Below are 16,460 nucleotides of genomic sequence, written 5' to 3' on the forward strand. Positions count from 1 at the left end.
TCTGGCCCTGGAGAAGATGCCACAAACTTGCAGGTGGGAGGTCGGAGGCCTGCAGGCAGGTGAAGGGTGACTCCACCAGGTTGCTGTCAGCCAGGGGGTCGTGTGGGCTCTATTTCTAGGCTTTGTTTGAGCACGTGCATCTTTTTAGGCAGGTGTCCACCCTGTCATGGACAAATAAGACAGTGGTGTGACCCCTCCCATGACAGCATCCCAGGGTTCAAATCCCATCCCCCACAGCTCTTGTGTGTACACAGAATATGGCCCCTGAGAGGGGTTCGAAGTTGGTTGGGGTTTCCCTTTAATGGATTTAAGCATATTTTTCTTGCTTGCCACCTAATTAACCTTAGTTGCTCAATTCACGGGCCAGTATTAATTTGCAAGACTGCTCACTCATAGAGGTGTCTGACACCAAAACTATTTAAAAACCTCAAAACCTATTCATAAAAACAAATTCCAGTTTTTGTTGACAATGGTGTCCATCCCAATGAGCAGTGTCCCCAGAGACCACTCCCTGGGGACAGTCTGGCTTCATAGGACAGGCTGGGTCAGCTGCTGTGTGGGCTCAACATGGACAGCAGATGGTCTGGACTTCCCCTGGTGGCACCTGCAGGGTGCCTGGGGTGGCCACTGGTCATGTCCACGCGTGGCACACCACCCGAGGGTCTTTCCTGTGGGCCATGGTCTGCGGGCTGGGCTGACAGCAGGGGCCTGTGAGGCGTGGTGCCGCCAGCAGCCGCGCGTCACGGAGCTATCTTGTCTCATTGGCAGTGAACCACATGAAGGTCACCCCCATGGACGCGGCCACGGCCTCGCTCCTCAACGTCTTCAGCGGGAACGAGTGTGGGGCCGAGGGCTCCTGGCAGGTGGGCGTCCAGCAGGATGTGACCCACACCAATGGCTGCGTGGCCCTGGGCATCAGGCTGCCTCACACGGAGTACGAGATCTTCAAGATGGAGCGGGACACCCGCGGCCGCTACCTGCTGTTCAACGGCCAGAGACCCAGCGACGGCTCCAGCCCGGACCGGCCCGAGAAGAGAGCCACGTCTTACCAGATGCCCCTGGTGCAGTGTGCCTCGTCGGCGCCCAGGCCTGAGGACTTCTCCGAGGACCCCGGGGGGCATGGGCACCGCAGCTGGGCCCCCGGGAGCAGCCCAGGTCCCCTGCTGCTGGCTGGGCTCACCGGCCTCTGGACTCTGTCACCCTGGCTCGGCCTTGGCTAGAAGTGCCAAGGGTGTGATTTTTTTTTTCCATACCAGGATGCCTTACAATTTACAGACTTTATGAAAAGAAGAGACACTTCTTCCTCAGATGCACTTGAGCGGCTGAGAATGGTGCTCCTTCCCGCCTGCCACCCCCGCCCTCCAACCCGCCCAGCCTGAGTCATGAGCTGTTTGAAGATTCAGCTTTGAACTCTGTCCAGTTGGGTCCCGGGCCTGGGCGTCCTCACCATATAATTGCACTTTAAGACCGCAGAGGGTTTCAGGCAAGCGTGTTGGCAGAGGCAGCGGGGCAAGAGCTCCACCGTCTTCTTCCTTTCCATCGTGTGCTTCGGGGTGGAGCTCCGGCTTCAGCTTTTCCTGCTGCTTCTCTGCGGCTGCTTCCTGCTCCTGTGAACCTGCTTTGCTCTCTGAGTTCCCAGCCGGGGATGCTGAGCAGAGTTGGTTGGGACTGTGATCCTGACAATTTTTTTTTACATAAAGAAGAGACAGGGGAGCAGGAAAAGACATGAGTGTAAGGGAACAACTGTGCCAGCCTTTCCACAGAAAGAGGACAAAGCCACACTTTCAGATGTTGAAAAGTATCTGTAATTAAAGTTTCAGAGTCACTTAAACAATGGTCATTTTAGCTTGTTGGGAAAGGAGGTGCCGGTCTGTGCTGGTCCCTGGTTGGCTACCGGACGCTCATCACTCTTACCGCCCAGGCACAGGGTGGGGCGGTGTGGGTCAGCACCCTTCCCACTGCAGACGGACAGGAGCCACAATTCAGGGAGGATGACCCGGGTGACGTGGTGCCTGTCTGGTCTGGCCTCCTCTCTGGAGGACCCTGTCCTGGCTCACGTGGCGCCTGGAGCTTTACTCTGTCACCTCTGCCACTTTAAAGACTAAGACTCAGAGATCACATGTGGGCACCACGGCCCTGGCTGTCCAGAGGAGGCAGTGGGGGCATCCTAGCCGGGTCCCCAGAGACCATTCACCCTGCTCAGGGTTCAGGCTGGGCTGACCCGGCTCTGCCACTGCAGAGAGTCTCAGGGCACCGTCGACAGAGTCTGTGAGGGTGCACGAGTCACTGTGGCTTATTAGGAAATGTGCCCTCTGAACACCGAAGATGGTGGCCAGGAGAGACCCATGGAGGGAAGCGTGAGTCACCGAGAGAAAGCCCGGACATAACTAGACGATGGTGTGCAAACCATGATTGAGGTCCAAGAGTCCCACCTGTACTTAAGAGCTGCCTTTATGAGACGGTGTGGTGATAAGTTATAAGGGGGCATGGGGGACCACAGTGCTGTGTCTTTAGATGATATTTTACATTGCGGTTGAGGGGGGTTATTCCAGTGAAAGTACTAACTTAATGTCTGCCCAGTTTAATAAACAGAGATGTCAGAGATACTCCCACAATATACATTTTACCTGTGGATCTATTTAATTAACACTAATGCTATCTTTAAAGGATATAATAAAATTGTGTAAAAAAAAACAAACAAACATGTTCACTACAGAATACCTTTGTGATTTACTGTAAAAATGTTGGATTTATAGTCACTCATCTGGATTCAGCTGTTCACACTGTTTAAAAGAACACTCCATGTGTATACACATATACACACCCATATGCACATATACCCCAATACACAGGCTTTAATGTGTATATAGTGTGTGATATGTGTGTGTCTTAGGGACGAGATGACATTCATGTGGTCTTGTCACTTTCTGATCTACTACAAATCAAGACAGAGAATGACCAGTATAATTTATTCACAAATTATCGTCAGTTGGATTTGTGCCTGTCGCTCACTGTCTCACCCACATACTTCACGTCCTAAAACTAAGCTGCCCGGGTAGCCTACGAAGATTGTCTTATTTTAAGAGATTCTCCATCACTTTGAAGAAACACAATGGCCTATCCTTTAACAGTCATTCTGTTTCAAGAATTGGAAATTTTAACTTAAGGCCAGGGTGCCGTCTCTGAGGAAGAAATGGCTGACTCTAGAATATTCCATAAAAGCTGACAATACTCCATAATCTGCACTCAGGCGCTGGCCAGTCTGCCCTGAAGTTAGAAGCTGGTCATATTTGTAACTGAGATTGGGGCAGGCAGGGCATGAACACTGGCTGGCTCTCCTTGGTGTTGCTGGCCTTTGGGACTGGATGTCTTGTCCTGGGCAGCAGGCTGGTCACAGACAGCTCAGAGAGCTGCTTCTTGGTCAGCAACATAATTTGAGTGTCACCTGGGCTTCAGATTCTGTAAAATCCAAGTTGACCCAGGACTCAAGAAGGAACTTCTAGGGTCCCAGTGTCCCTAGCACAGAGCAGAGGGAGTTCGTTCAGACATTACAAGCGCCACCGCCTGTCCCAGAGGCCCAGCGTCCAGCACTGCCGAGATCGTCCATCCTGAGTGGTCCGTCACAGGGTTCCCATGCCAAGCTGCCCATCGGGGTGACCCCGTGCTTCCCGACACGGAGGAGCCCTGTTTGAAGGGCGGGCAGCCCAGGACCTCTCTGATATGGCCTCACACACATACACCAGATGGAAACAACCTGAGTGTAGGCCTTGTAGCTCCTGGCTGAAGGAAAATCTTTGTGACAGTAGAAGCGCGGTTCTCTAGTTCATCAACTCTTTAAACCTCCTACTGAAAACAGCGGTGATGTTCATGGCCATCCACACAAACCCTGTGATGTTCTGTTGTAAATGGTACGTCCCATCCCTGTAACGCATACTAGGTCCCTGGTATTTCTTTTGGAAAATAGAAAAACCACTCCTTAAATATATGTGGAAACCATAAAGGACCCTGAGTAGCCAAAGCTATCTTGAGAAAGAGCAAAACTAAAGGAATCACATTTCCTGATTTCAGAGTATATTGCAAAGCCACAAGTGAGTGTGGCACTGACACAAAGCCAGACACACAGAACAGAGACCAGGGATAAAGCCACACGACTGGAGTCAGCTGATCTTTGTTAATACAAGTGAGCCAGGAAGATGCAAGAAGAGTCTCTTCAACAAATGACATCGGAAAGACTGAATATTCACATACACTAGACTGAAATTGGACCCTTACACCAGAGACAAAAAGAACAAACACCAAGTCAAAATGGATTCAAGGCTTGAACATAAGGCCTAAAATGGTAAAACTCTTAAGAAGGAAATATAGGGGAAATATATCACGACATTGGCTTTGGCAGTGATTTCACGGATATAATTCCAAAAGCACAGGCAACAAAAGCAAAAATTTAAAAATGGACTACATCAAACCAAAAAGCATCTGCACAGCAAAGGAGAAAAATCAATAGAGGGAAAAAGCAACCCATTAAATGAAAGAAAATATGGCAAACTTTTTATCTGATAAGGGGTTAATCTCCAAAAGGAACTCCTACAACTCAACAGCAGCAGAAAAAAAAAGCAAGAAACTCTCTTTTTAAAAATGGTCAAATGGGGACTCCCCTGGTGGTCCAACAATTAAGACTCTGCACTTCCAATGCATGGGTGCAGGTTCAATTCCTGACTGGGGAGAAAGATCCCACATTCCTGGGGGCCAAAAAAAACACCCAAAACACAAAACAGAAGCAATATTCAATAAAGATTTTAAAAATGGTCCACATCAAAAAAAAAAAAATGGTCAAAGGATTTAAATAGACATTTCTCCAAAAAATATTCTATTTTATATTTTCTCTTCTTTGAGTAATTTTGCCATGGAAACAAGTGGATGATGTCAGAAATGGATGGCATAAACATGGAAGTGCAGCCTCCACAAAAGAGCTGGTCAAAGATGAGAAATAGCTCTGATTTCCAAACAAAATTCATTTCAGTAGCCAAGAAAACAGAGTCCCTGGTGTGATAAAGCACATTCTCTAAAGAACCCCCTTTGAGTGTGCTCCAGCACAAATGTCTGTCCGCAGTATTCACAGCAAACTAGCCAACCTCTGCATTTCCTTATTAGCTTGAAACTAAATAGCAGGAAATAGCCAGGGGCACCAATAACACTGCAGAATCTTGTGCCAACTTCCAGCTGGGTAGACGGCCCTGTGGAGCTAGTTTCTTAATACTTTGAAAAATTCCACTGAAATGAGAGATAACAAACTTGAAAGGCAAGTCCTTTGTGCATCAATAAATCAGACATCAAAGTGATGATTGGGCCAGAGATCTAAAGAAGTCGTGTGTCATTTTCAGCATAATAAAGCAGTGAATATGAATTCAGATGAGCGGCCTGGCTGGAAATAAAGCAAACCATGTGCTCTATTTCTGGAGTAGCCCTTCTCCCTGGGGGGTGATACAGATTTCGATTCCACGGTATCTTGCACACTTGTTCACTCGTCTCATCACATTTCCAGACCACAGAGAGCTGTAAGTTACCTTTTCCGTTGCAATTCACTCCAAAAGCATTGGACTATTGAAGAAAATGGTGGTGATTAAAACAACTAAAAACTCACAGGAGCTCTGTGCAAAATTTTACCACACAGGCAAACAACTATGAACAAACAAGTTTAAAAACAGTTAATTCATGCTATACACCTGAAAGTAACACAACATTGTTAATCAACTATGCTCCAGTATAAAATGAAGAAATGAAGCAGGTATTCAACCTGTTCTTGTTAGGTCCATGAGGTCCCAGCGCCCTCCTCAGGCGCACTGCATAGCCAACTGCTCCTCGCTGGGGGTCCTGCCACAGCCCCGGGGGGGCGGGGGTGCTGGCAGGACTGTGACTTACATTAGTTACTCTAAGCTTCAGACACTTACTTTGATTGTTCTTCACTTATTTTTGCATGATCAACATTAAGTAAACTGATCGTTAGACTATGCCCTGCCACCATTTAGGAATAACAGTTATGTTGCTATAAATAGAGGATTTTATACTCAAAGAAAGTTTTGAATCTGTCTCATTCCATCATATACTCAATGCAGTGACCCTCCCCTGCCCCCAGCCAGTGCGGTAACTCATGAGGACATCCGGGGTCAGCCTGAAAGTTCCCAGAGTCATTGCTGAAACTGTCAGGGCATGTCATTCCATTTCTGAACACTTATAATTCTTTAAAGATTCTTTCTAATATTGGGATGAATATTAGACCCTAGTTCCACCCATGATCTTAAGTCTCTCAGAAGGAATTACTCTTTCTCCACTTGACAGGCTTCCAAACAACTGTTTTCCCCAGTTCTCTCTCTTCTTTGGTAGAGTTTTGTTCACATTTTCCTAATATGATTTGGACCCTGTGCTGCAAATCACTGCTCCATTCTTTCTTATTTAGTTAAGTTTCAGTTTGTATAATTAATAATTCTCTAAAAAATACTGAATAAAATATCACAGATACAGATGGACCAATGAAAATAATCTTAGCACCACTACTTCCCCTAGTCTAGACCAACTCTGAAGACAGCTGAAAGTGTTAATTGCTCAGTCATGTCTGACTCTTTTGCGACCCCATGGACTGTAGCCCACCAGGCTCCTCTGTCCATGGAATTCTCCAGGCAAGAAAACTGGAGTGGGATGCCATTCCCTTCTCCAGGGGATCTTCCTGACCAGGGATTGAACTCTGGTCTCCTGCACTGCAGGCAATTCTTTACCATTTGAGCCACCAAGGAACACCAACTCTGGTGGAACCAATATTTTTTTTTTTTTTGAAGACATTCATTTTTGGCACTGAGGTCCTTAAATATTTAGAAGTTGAAACTGTCTCTTTTATGCTGCATGGTGTAGAAATGTCAGGACTCAACAAACCATTTGGAGGAGGAAGTGGCAACCCACTCTGGTACTCTTGCCTGGAACATCCCATGGACAGAGGAGCCTGGTAGGCTATAGTCCATGGGGTCGCAAAGAGTCAGACACGGCTGAGCAACTTCACTTTTGCTTTTCACTTTCATGCATTGGAGAAGGAAATGGCAACCCACTCCAGTTTTCTTGCCTGGAGAAGCCAAAGGACGGAGGAGCCTGGTGGGCTGCCGTCTGTGGGGTCACACAGAGTCAGACACGATTGAAGCGACTTAGCAGCAGCAGCAGCAGCAACAAACCATTGCTATAAGAACCTTGAAAGGAATCACAGGTTTTTTAAAAAGAAATAATTTGTGTACGTGTTGGTTGTGTATGTCTACAAGCTATTCCAATGTCTGCTTTACCCCCCCTCGCTTCTGGCATCTATGGCTGTTTTCAAATGTAATCCACAAAATAACAGATGCTGCATGAAGATACTTGTTAAAATATTTTACCATTGACAGATTCCTTGCTTATCAAAAGCTCACAGAAGATACTTAATTGCAAGGCCTGTTTGGGAATCATGGGAGTCACCACCACTGGGTTTCCTTTCCATGCGGAACCAAAAGCTTCAAGAATTTGACATCTTTCTGGGGGAAGATAAAAGAGGGAACGTCACCTTGGTCTGATAGCAAGTGATTGTACTTAGTGTAGAGGAGTGGTTATAGACTTATATTTTGCTTATCTTAGTGCTTTGTTGTTTATGCTTTTGAAAATCTGTATTCTTGGCTTTGCTCTACTGCCTTATTAGCTTAGATTTTACTGCGTTAGCTTAGTACGGTTAGATCGTCTGAGTTCTTTAACTTGCAATCAATGTTTCTTTATTTACTTATTTTTATCCCACTTCATTCCAAAAATGAGTCAAGACAGTTTACGGAAATACCTACAATTCAAGGGGACCGAATAGAATATAAAAATAGCTAAGTACATCTGGGCAAACAAAATCGAAGGCTACAAAAATAAGAACAATCCAGATGTGACCTGGTTGTTCTCAGGATGTGCTTGCAAATCTCAGCCCCCCACTAGAGGGGAGCTACAGTTAATGTCAGGCTTTCTAGAAGCCAAAGAGGTAACATGACAAAATTTCATGTGACTCAAACAAATTAATTACTCAGGAAAAAGAACAACCATTTCTGGAAGCAAAAAAGAGAGTTTCTCCTTGGGACACTTGTTCAATAAAGAAGAACCACGCATTCATCCCCCAGTTTATCTGGCACATTATTCCAACTCAGGGCTTCAGAAGCTCCATAATCTTTGCATGCTACCTGCTGAGCTGGGTGCCCTTTTGTGCACTGTTTAGAAGATACTCCAGGTCTGCCCCACATCTAGTCCCAGTGTGGAAATCTCTTAAATTTAAACCCCCCGAGTCCATCTGAAATTACCCTCACGGGCCCAGTGATCTTTAGAAAACCTCGTTTTCTTATTTGTGTGTCCCTTTGAAGTCTATGGCTTTCATGTTCGATCACTGTGTGAAACACGGGGATCACGGGGGTCTTCCTTTCCTGGGCTCTGTAGAGCACAACTGGACTTTCATCCTTCAGTTAAATCTAAGGAAGAAAAAGGAGTGAAGAAACTTCCCATAAAAGTGAGCTGTTATGTGCTAATGAAAAGCAGACTGTCTCCTGGTAACAAAAAGTCCAGTTTTGCTACACAAGGCTGCATTCCTATCAAGGACTCTTGATGATCTGTCCCCAGAGGGGACCCATAATCATTGGATCCTGTTACCAGGTGTGTCAATAAATGCCCAAGCATGCAGTCCTCTGTGCTAAGCTTATCCAAGTTCAAATCCCAGATCTTGAGAGCAAAACCATTTAGTGTGCAACCTCCATGAGAAAGGGTCCCTGTTTTTTGTTTTTGTTTTTTAATATCCAAGGATGTTCTTGCTTAAACTGTTGTGTGTGGGGGGTGGTGATCAGGGTGTCCGCACAGTCCCCGCCACAGGGGGGTCTTGGTGTGGCCAACCCCAAGGGTCTCCCCTCTCTAGTCCAGTCAGACCACATCCTTCACCCAGCTCTCTCACAAGGTGGTTGGCAGTAGAGAATCTTTTTTTCTTTTTTATCTTCAGGATGCTTCCTGCCCAGACAGTCTCCCCATTCCCGAGTCAATACATCAACCCTGGGCTTTCCTGGTGGCTCAGACGGTAAAGAATCTGCCTGCCAATGCAGGAGACCTGGGTTCGATCCCTGGGTCTGGAAGATCTCCTAGAGAAGGGAATGGCAACCCACTCCAGTATTCGTGCCTGGAGAATTCCATGGAATGTAGCCCACCAGGCTCCCCTACAGGTGGGCTACATTCCATGGGGTCGCAAAGAGTTGGACACAACTGAGAGAATAACACTGTCGCTGGGTGGTGTTTTTTTATGAAGAGTCAGCTGACTGTCAGATCAGAAACACCAAGGAGAGGATTTTTAGCTTATGTGGGCACCAGTCACTCCCCTGCACCACCCTGTCACCGATGGGCCTCCTGGCTCTGACCCGAGGACTCCCCTGTCTCCCCCACTTCTCTCTCTTTCTGAACCTCTTCCTTGTTTCCTTGCAGAGAGTTTTTTTAAGTCCTTCAATGCAAGCCAACTTCTTCTCTGGGAAATCCTTGTTCTTCCTAAGAGATGTGTGTGTGTGCACATATATGTGCTTGTGTGTGCATGTCTGTGTTTTGCATCACAAAGCTTTCTCTTTGCCTTACAAACTACTGTCCCAGCCTTTACTGGGAGGTAAAGTTCCTTCTTGGCTGGATTCCAGCTGATTTCCAGACAGGAGAAGGCAGTGGCCCCTGAATGAGTTCAAAGTGAATTTGAAGGAGTGTCTACACAGCCTTCTCATGCTCTGCTCCCACGTGAGTGGGGATGGAGGTCATCACTAGCAGCCAGCCCAGGACTGCAGGGTGGGTCTTTTTTTTCTGCAACGTTGAGAAGCAGTCGGCCCTCCCCGGAACTGGCTACAATCTGAGAGTTGACCCAAATTAGACTCTCTATTTGCAGTCATCCCCCTTTCTCCATTTCCTTCTCCCAATAAATGTGTTTCCTCACTTCATCATACTTAGAAGAGCCATTCCCTCTGTGTACACACTACTCACCCATTGTGCAAATACTGATCATTCTGAGAAGCAAACTTCACATGGAAAAACACCAAAGTTACCCAGATGCTTCTTTCCTCCTAATTATGGTATTATTATTATTATTATTCCTTCATCTTTTCTGCTAACTTTGAGGATTCAGAAGGAGCCTGCATCATCTTGAGGAAGCATCGCCTGCCGAGTGCCTGGCCACGCCCACACCTGAGCACAGGTGGAGCACACAGCACCCTGGCCATCTTGGAGGCGCCCTCACCCATCATTTATCCTGGTCCTTAGGACCTTGTCTCCCTAACACTTTCCTGAGTTGTTTGAGATTACACCCATGCCCACCCCACCTCCTGGCAGGTTCTGTCTCCCCAGTGAAAGTGAAAGTGTTAGTGGCTCGGTCGTGTCTGTGTCCCACTCTTTGCAACCCCATGGACTCCTTTGCGACCTGCCAGCTCCTCTGTCCATGGGATTCTCCAAGCAAGAATCTGGAGTGGGTAGCCATCCCATTTTCCAAGGGATCTTCCTAGCCCAGGGATCGAACCCAGGTCTCCGGCATTGCAGGCAGTTTCTTTACCGTCTGAGCCACTAGGCTCAGTAGCACTTTCCATATTTGTCATTTTTTCTAATGTTATTTAACAGCTGTCACTTCTGCTACCTAGGGAGGCCCTTGGCGGAAAGGGGTCAGGCTGACTGGCCCACACTGTCCACACCTGGATCCCCAGTATTTTGCAAACATGAGCTGGATTAGGGAGCAAACAGTGAATGTGCTGTCTGGTTCCCCCACCCACCTTAGAGCCTGGCTTGATTCAAAACTGCCCCAGATGGAATTCAAAGTTACAGAATATTACAGAATTTGAACATCGTGTAAACAGATTTCATCATGGCCTTGGCAATCGGCAGAACCCCGGCTTCAGAAAGCTGTCTTTTGTTTGAGTTCAGAATGTTTGGTTCTGTGTAAAACATCCAGACATGATTTCTAAGATGAATATTACCCTCGTTCTCAGTCTAAAGCTATTGTCAGGAGCAAAGACAGTAACTGTAAGTGCCCCTCGGCACAAGCAAATCCAGGGCTTGCCTGAGAAACAGAGAGGCGACCCCTCACCCAGGAGGCAGAAGGGGGATCTTGTCTTGGAACTATGTACAGATCATCCTAGCAACACGGTGAAGATCTGTGTCTTTTCTGGTCGGTGCCTGGACAGCAGGGCGGCCAACACTGGGCCCTGAGGGCCAAGAGCACAGACTCAGTCCCACTTGACCACAAGCCATTCCTTGGTGGGGAGGGGGTGTGGGCGGGAGAAGAGGGACAGGGCAGAAGGGGGGCTGTGCTTCCGGTGAGGGCTTCTGTCTACAACCCAAGAGTCTTGGTAAACTGAAAAAGGGAAAGCTAAAGTTGTTATCGCTTTAAAATAAATAAGATATAGAAGATTGTAAGTCAGTAAGAGGGCTGATTTGAGAGTCTATTTGGAATATCAAAGACGCAGCCTGTAGTTTCAACTACACACTGCCGGCTGGTTGATGCTTATCTAAATTATAGGTCCCGTCTTGGACTTAAGATTCAAAACCACAGAATTTCAATTCTACAGCAATAAATGCTGCAGCTTCTGAAGACAGGCTCTAGAACTGGAGCGTCAGGGCTGCTCCAAGGGGCCTCTGTGTTCAGGCGGGTCCCTGGGGGCTCTCCACACCGGCCCTCCACCCCATCTTGGGCATGAGATCATGCTGGGTTCACCAAGGGTCAGCATCGACCCCTGGAAACAGGGGAGTCAGAGTCGATCAGTGCTAATGTGAAACTCTTCCTGGAATCGTCCACAGACCCACTCAGTTCTCACCAGGGTCACAGCTGACCTGCTGGCTCTGAGCAGGGCCAGCTCATTTGTCCTTCTGTCCCCAGGACAACACCTGGTGGGTGGTAGAAAGCCCACCAAGTCCATAAGAGGCTGCTCTGGAGCATCCTTCCAGAGGTAACAAGACTGGTGGAGGAAGACCAAGGGGAGCCGGTCCAGAAGCAGGTGAACACGGAGGGTAGGGTTGGGCCTGTGGGGACACGAGGGGCAGGCTGTGGCCCCCCAGGGATTGGGGGAGCTGGAAACAGGGAGACCAGAATCGTGGAAAACAAGAAAAGGGTGCAGGTGTAGCTGGCGGGAGCTTGCTGTCTGAGTGGGGGCACACCAGCACGGGAACTGAAGCCCAGGCCCGGGTCTGCGGAGGGTCCTGGAGGCTTGGTTGGCAGTCTTTCCCCTCCACCTTTTTGCTTTTTTGCTTTTGGTTTTTCCTCCCTTTTTCCAAGCAGCTGCAAAGAACCACGGGAAAAGTGTGTCACTCAGAGTTATTTGTCCCAGTTGTGGTGACTTGAACTGCTCTGGAGACTCCAGGTCGGGATCCAGAGGCAGACTGTGAGAAGCTCAGGTCCTCAAGCAAAGACCCTCTCCTGCCCTCCAGGCCTGGCTCCTCTGTTTCCGCTGCCCCTGGGCTGAGCCATCCTTGCCTTCATCCCCTTCCTCCTCCCCACGTCCCCCCACCGCCCCATGTTCCCCTCTCTGGCTGGCACAGCATCAGCAGAGCAGACGGAGGGGGAGGGGAAGTGGGTACCCAGCCCCTGGGGTTGCTACAGTCTCCTCTGCCCACGGGCACCTGCTGGAGCCTGATAACTGCAGTGCTTATGGAGGATTTGTAGCCTTGAAGCCCTTGGCCGCCCACGAGGTTCAGCTGCGAGGGATTTCCATGTCCTCCGTGCTCTGGGCAGAGAGTCTCGGCCGATGGTTCTGAAAAGCTGTGCGTGGAAAAAGCATGGGAACGGCAGGAATGACGAAGGCTGCTATAGACAGAGCACACAGCGTGCCAGCCCCGAGTCAACAAGCTTTGGACCATCAGGTGTAAAACTGACTGTGGCTCACAGGTGGCTCTTGGTGGGCTTGTCTTCCGTGGCTCAGCAAGCGGTCCCAAAGCTCGGGGGCTGAGAACAAAAGGCTATGGATGTCTTTCTCCATGGTGTGGACTGGATCCTGGGTGGAGCAAGTGCCCCCCGCCCCAACCTGCTTCATGATGTCTGGGATCTGCCCTGCAGTGACTGCTGGCGGGCAGGAAGAGCTCCATGGGCCCCTCACCGTGAGCTCAGGCTTGGATTGCCCAGGTCTCCCAGGACCACAGGAGGCAGGAGCTGTCTTACCTGAAGGTCTGAGCCCTGGAAACGCCCCTCCTTCAAGCTCTACTGTCCACGCAGTCAGAGGACCACCTGGGGGCAGCCCAGGGACAGACCCCACCTCTCATTGGGACAAGTGTCCAAGATATGGTTGCTACTTTCAATCCACCACAGTATTATTCCCATTTTACAGAAGAGGAAACCAAGGCTCAAGAAGCCAAATGATTTCTGTCTTATAAAAAACACAGCCGAGGCCGGAAAGGATGAAGAATTCCAGGCCTGCTCTTCCCAGGATATAGCCCAGCTCCCTCATTCTGCAGACCTGATTCAAGATGAGACTTGGTGAGGGGCTGACAGCTCTCCACAGGGTTTGGAATAAAGTGGAGCAAAGCATTTTGCCACCGTCCTTTATACTGTGTATTACTCCCTGAAGAGGCCCCTTCTGTCTGGTAAACAGCTGCAGAATCTACAATTTCCATTCTGTTTGAGAGGTTGTTCAAGGTAAAAGAGGTGGAAAAAATACCGAGGAGTAAAATCACCAATTTAGATGAGCACTACCTGGCCCAGGGTAGGTTTCTATCCTCAGAGGAGAGAAATGTATTTACATTATGAGAGGAGCTGGGTCCAATGGGAACCCCGTGTTATTATTAGACTTCCTCTTGAGAAGGATTTGTAAATGAAAACGTAACTTGCTATTTTAGTATTTTGTTTTTCAGGGAAGAAAAACCCTTTGCAAAAACAAATTTAAAAGGAAAAACTTATCCATTTCGAGCACTTGTTTATTTTCTAATTTGCCAGGCTAAATCCATCTTCTTTCATCTCTGATTTTACTGGGGGCTGGGAAGGATGAGGGCTTTTCTTCCTTTTTCTGAATCTGAAAGGACTCTTCAAATTCTAGCAGGATTGAATCCTTTGGATCCACGGCCCTTCTGCTTGCCTGGCTCTCGGGCGGAGCTGCGGGCAGCAGCGCCGCTCAGTGGTCAGACGGGGAAGGGCAGGCCGGGGGGTTGGGGGGGCTGCGGGGTGGATGTGGCCAAGGCCTCTCTGTGAACAGTTTCTCGTTTTTTAGTGAGCGCCCTACCATAGTGCTGCTATTCTATCTCCTCAGCTACCGAAAATCTCGAGAAAATGGGTCTTTCAGCTGCTTTTGCAATCCCAGTGCAACTGTGGGCTTGACATTTCCACATTTGAGTCAAATCTCCTATGGTACATGTTTGAGTACTTTCTTAGCTTCTGTTAACATGTATTCATTGTTCATCACACAAGTAGCCGGAAGTTGTATTTAAGCGAGATATGTGTTTCTGAAGATTTTCAAACATAATTCAAACTTGGCTAATTCTAGGCAGATCTCAGGAAGGCGTGTGGGCTCACTGGTGCCCTGTTCCTGGAAGGGCCAGGCGGCCCCTCCCTCTCCACGGGCTGCCAGCTTCCTAGCTTTATCAGCAGCACTCCTGGGCCAGACTGACCCTGACTCAGGCCTTCACTGGGCAGGTCACCTGCCTGAGGAGGTAACCACGCCCACCTGGACATGTGCGTCCCAGGTCCCTCCTTCTGTTCCTCCCCCTTGGCCGCCCCGACCCCCACCCCCACCCCATCTAGCGTCCCCTCCACACTGGTTTATTTAGCATGTCTCTACTCCCAGATCACAGTTGCCCCCTACCCTGGGGTGGGATACAACCTGGAGCATCCACTCCACAAAGATTTGTTGAGTGAATGCCTAAAGAGCAAACAGGACAAACCCAAGTGGCATCTGCTTCTTCCCAACACCATCACGTTGAGGGCTTCTGGAGGAATTTTTCATTTGGTAGATGCATGTTATTTTTTAAAGAACACATAGAAAAAAGTGTTAATATTTTGAATTGTATTACTTCAAATTCCTTAATTGACACTTGCACAAAATATAACCACATGAATATATTCTCCTTGCAAGAGAGTTAAACTATTATAATTTAAGGCTAAAGTCCTTTTTGCAAATACACCTATGGGATGTGGTATTAGAAAGAGACTTTTCATAGGGTGGAACTAGGTCACCTCCAAGCAGTCCAACAAAATATAGAGTAGGACTCCACCAAGCCAAGTCAGTAGGTGGTTTTATCTCTTATTCAAAGGGAACAAGGGACTTCCCTGGTGGTCAGTGGTTGACTCCGAGCTTCCAATGCAGGGGGAACAGGTGCAATCTCTGATTAGGGAACTAGGATCCTGCATGCCACGCTGTGCAGCACTTTTTTCTCCGTCTTGAGTGATGCTCAAGAGGACTGTGTTGGTTCAAGCACCTGCGAAAGTGACTTATTGTTGGACATCGATACCAGATCTTCCCAGCTCTACTGCACTTGGAGCTCTTGAGCAGCACTGCATAACTTACCTACAACATAGTGACGGCATCGCTTTTATGTGGAAAGTTCAGTAAGAAAACAAAACCGAATTTGACCCTGTCATCCAAACTCATCATCTCTTTTGTTTGGGTACTTCCAGGTTGTAAAAGTACGGGCAGATGGCGCCACCTGGTGGTTTTAGGGGAAACTGCAGGACACAGAGCCCACTGGCCTCGGACTGCAGAGCCTCAGAGACAGGTGGGAGAGAGCCACTTGACAGCCCGCGTCATTCAAACCTAGTAAACTCTCAAGTCTAACTTTCAAATTACTAGTGAAATTTCAAAAAAGTTCCATATGCAGTAAAGTGCACTATGATTTTTTCTTTAAAAAATATGGAAATCTATAATCTGTCCATGCACCTAAATGGGTGCAATGTGAGTTATGATTAATACAGTACAGTTGACCCTTAAACAACATGGGATGAATTGTGTGGGTCCACTTATATGCGGGTTTCTCAGTAAATATATTGTGAAATTTTGGGGGGGGATTTTCAACAATTTGAAAAGCTCAAAGATGAACTGCATGGATTAGAAATACTGAAAAAATTAAAAGTGTATCAAGAATGTACAAGATATATGTAGACACTAGTCTCCTCATATAGATATAAGGTGATATTTAATATAAAATTAGTGATGTGTTATTTTCTTACTGCCTTATAGTTTTATTTTCAAAGAAGCACATGACTGTACAGTATGCCTATCTTGTAACTGAAGAAAAAGTCTATCAACAGGTATTATTTAAAAGTATAACAATGCTCCTAATATTGTATTATTAATATAACAATACTGTGTGCCATAAAAATTTTAAAACGATTCACTCATGAGTATGTAGGCTGGGCTACCAAGAAGCAATTGTATGGATGCTGCTGCTGCTGCTAAGTCACTTCAGTCATGTCCGACTCTGTGTGACCCCATAGACGTCAGCCCACCAGGCTC

General features: G+C 47.6%; 1 protein-coding gene across 1 annotated transcript in view; it reads left to right on the top strand.

Moving 5' to 3' along the window:
- Positions 1-2,702, top strand: part of APCDD1 (APC down-regulated 1) — a 32,695-nt gene extending 29,993 nt beyond the window's left edge. Inside the window, exon 5 of the mRNA XM_043889256.1 lies at positions 769-2,702. Coding sequence (XP_043745191.1) covers positions 769-1,220 — 452 coding nt within the window. The 3' untranslated portion in view covers positions 1,221-2,702. The remainder of the gene's footprint in view (positions 1-768) is intronic.
- Positions 2,703-16,460: the final 13,758 nt, after the last annotated feature.

The sequence above is a fragment of the Cervus elaphus genome, chromosome 27 (assembly GCF_910594005.1).
Source record: "Cervus elaphus chromosome 27, mCerEla1.1, whole genome shotgun sequence".
Classification (NCBI taxonomy): domain Eukaryota; kingdom Metazoa; phylum Chordata; class Mammalia; order Artiodactyla; family Cervidae; genus Cervus; species Cervus elaphus.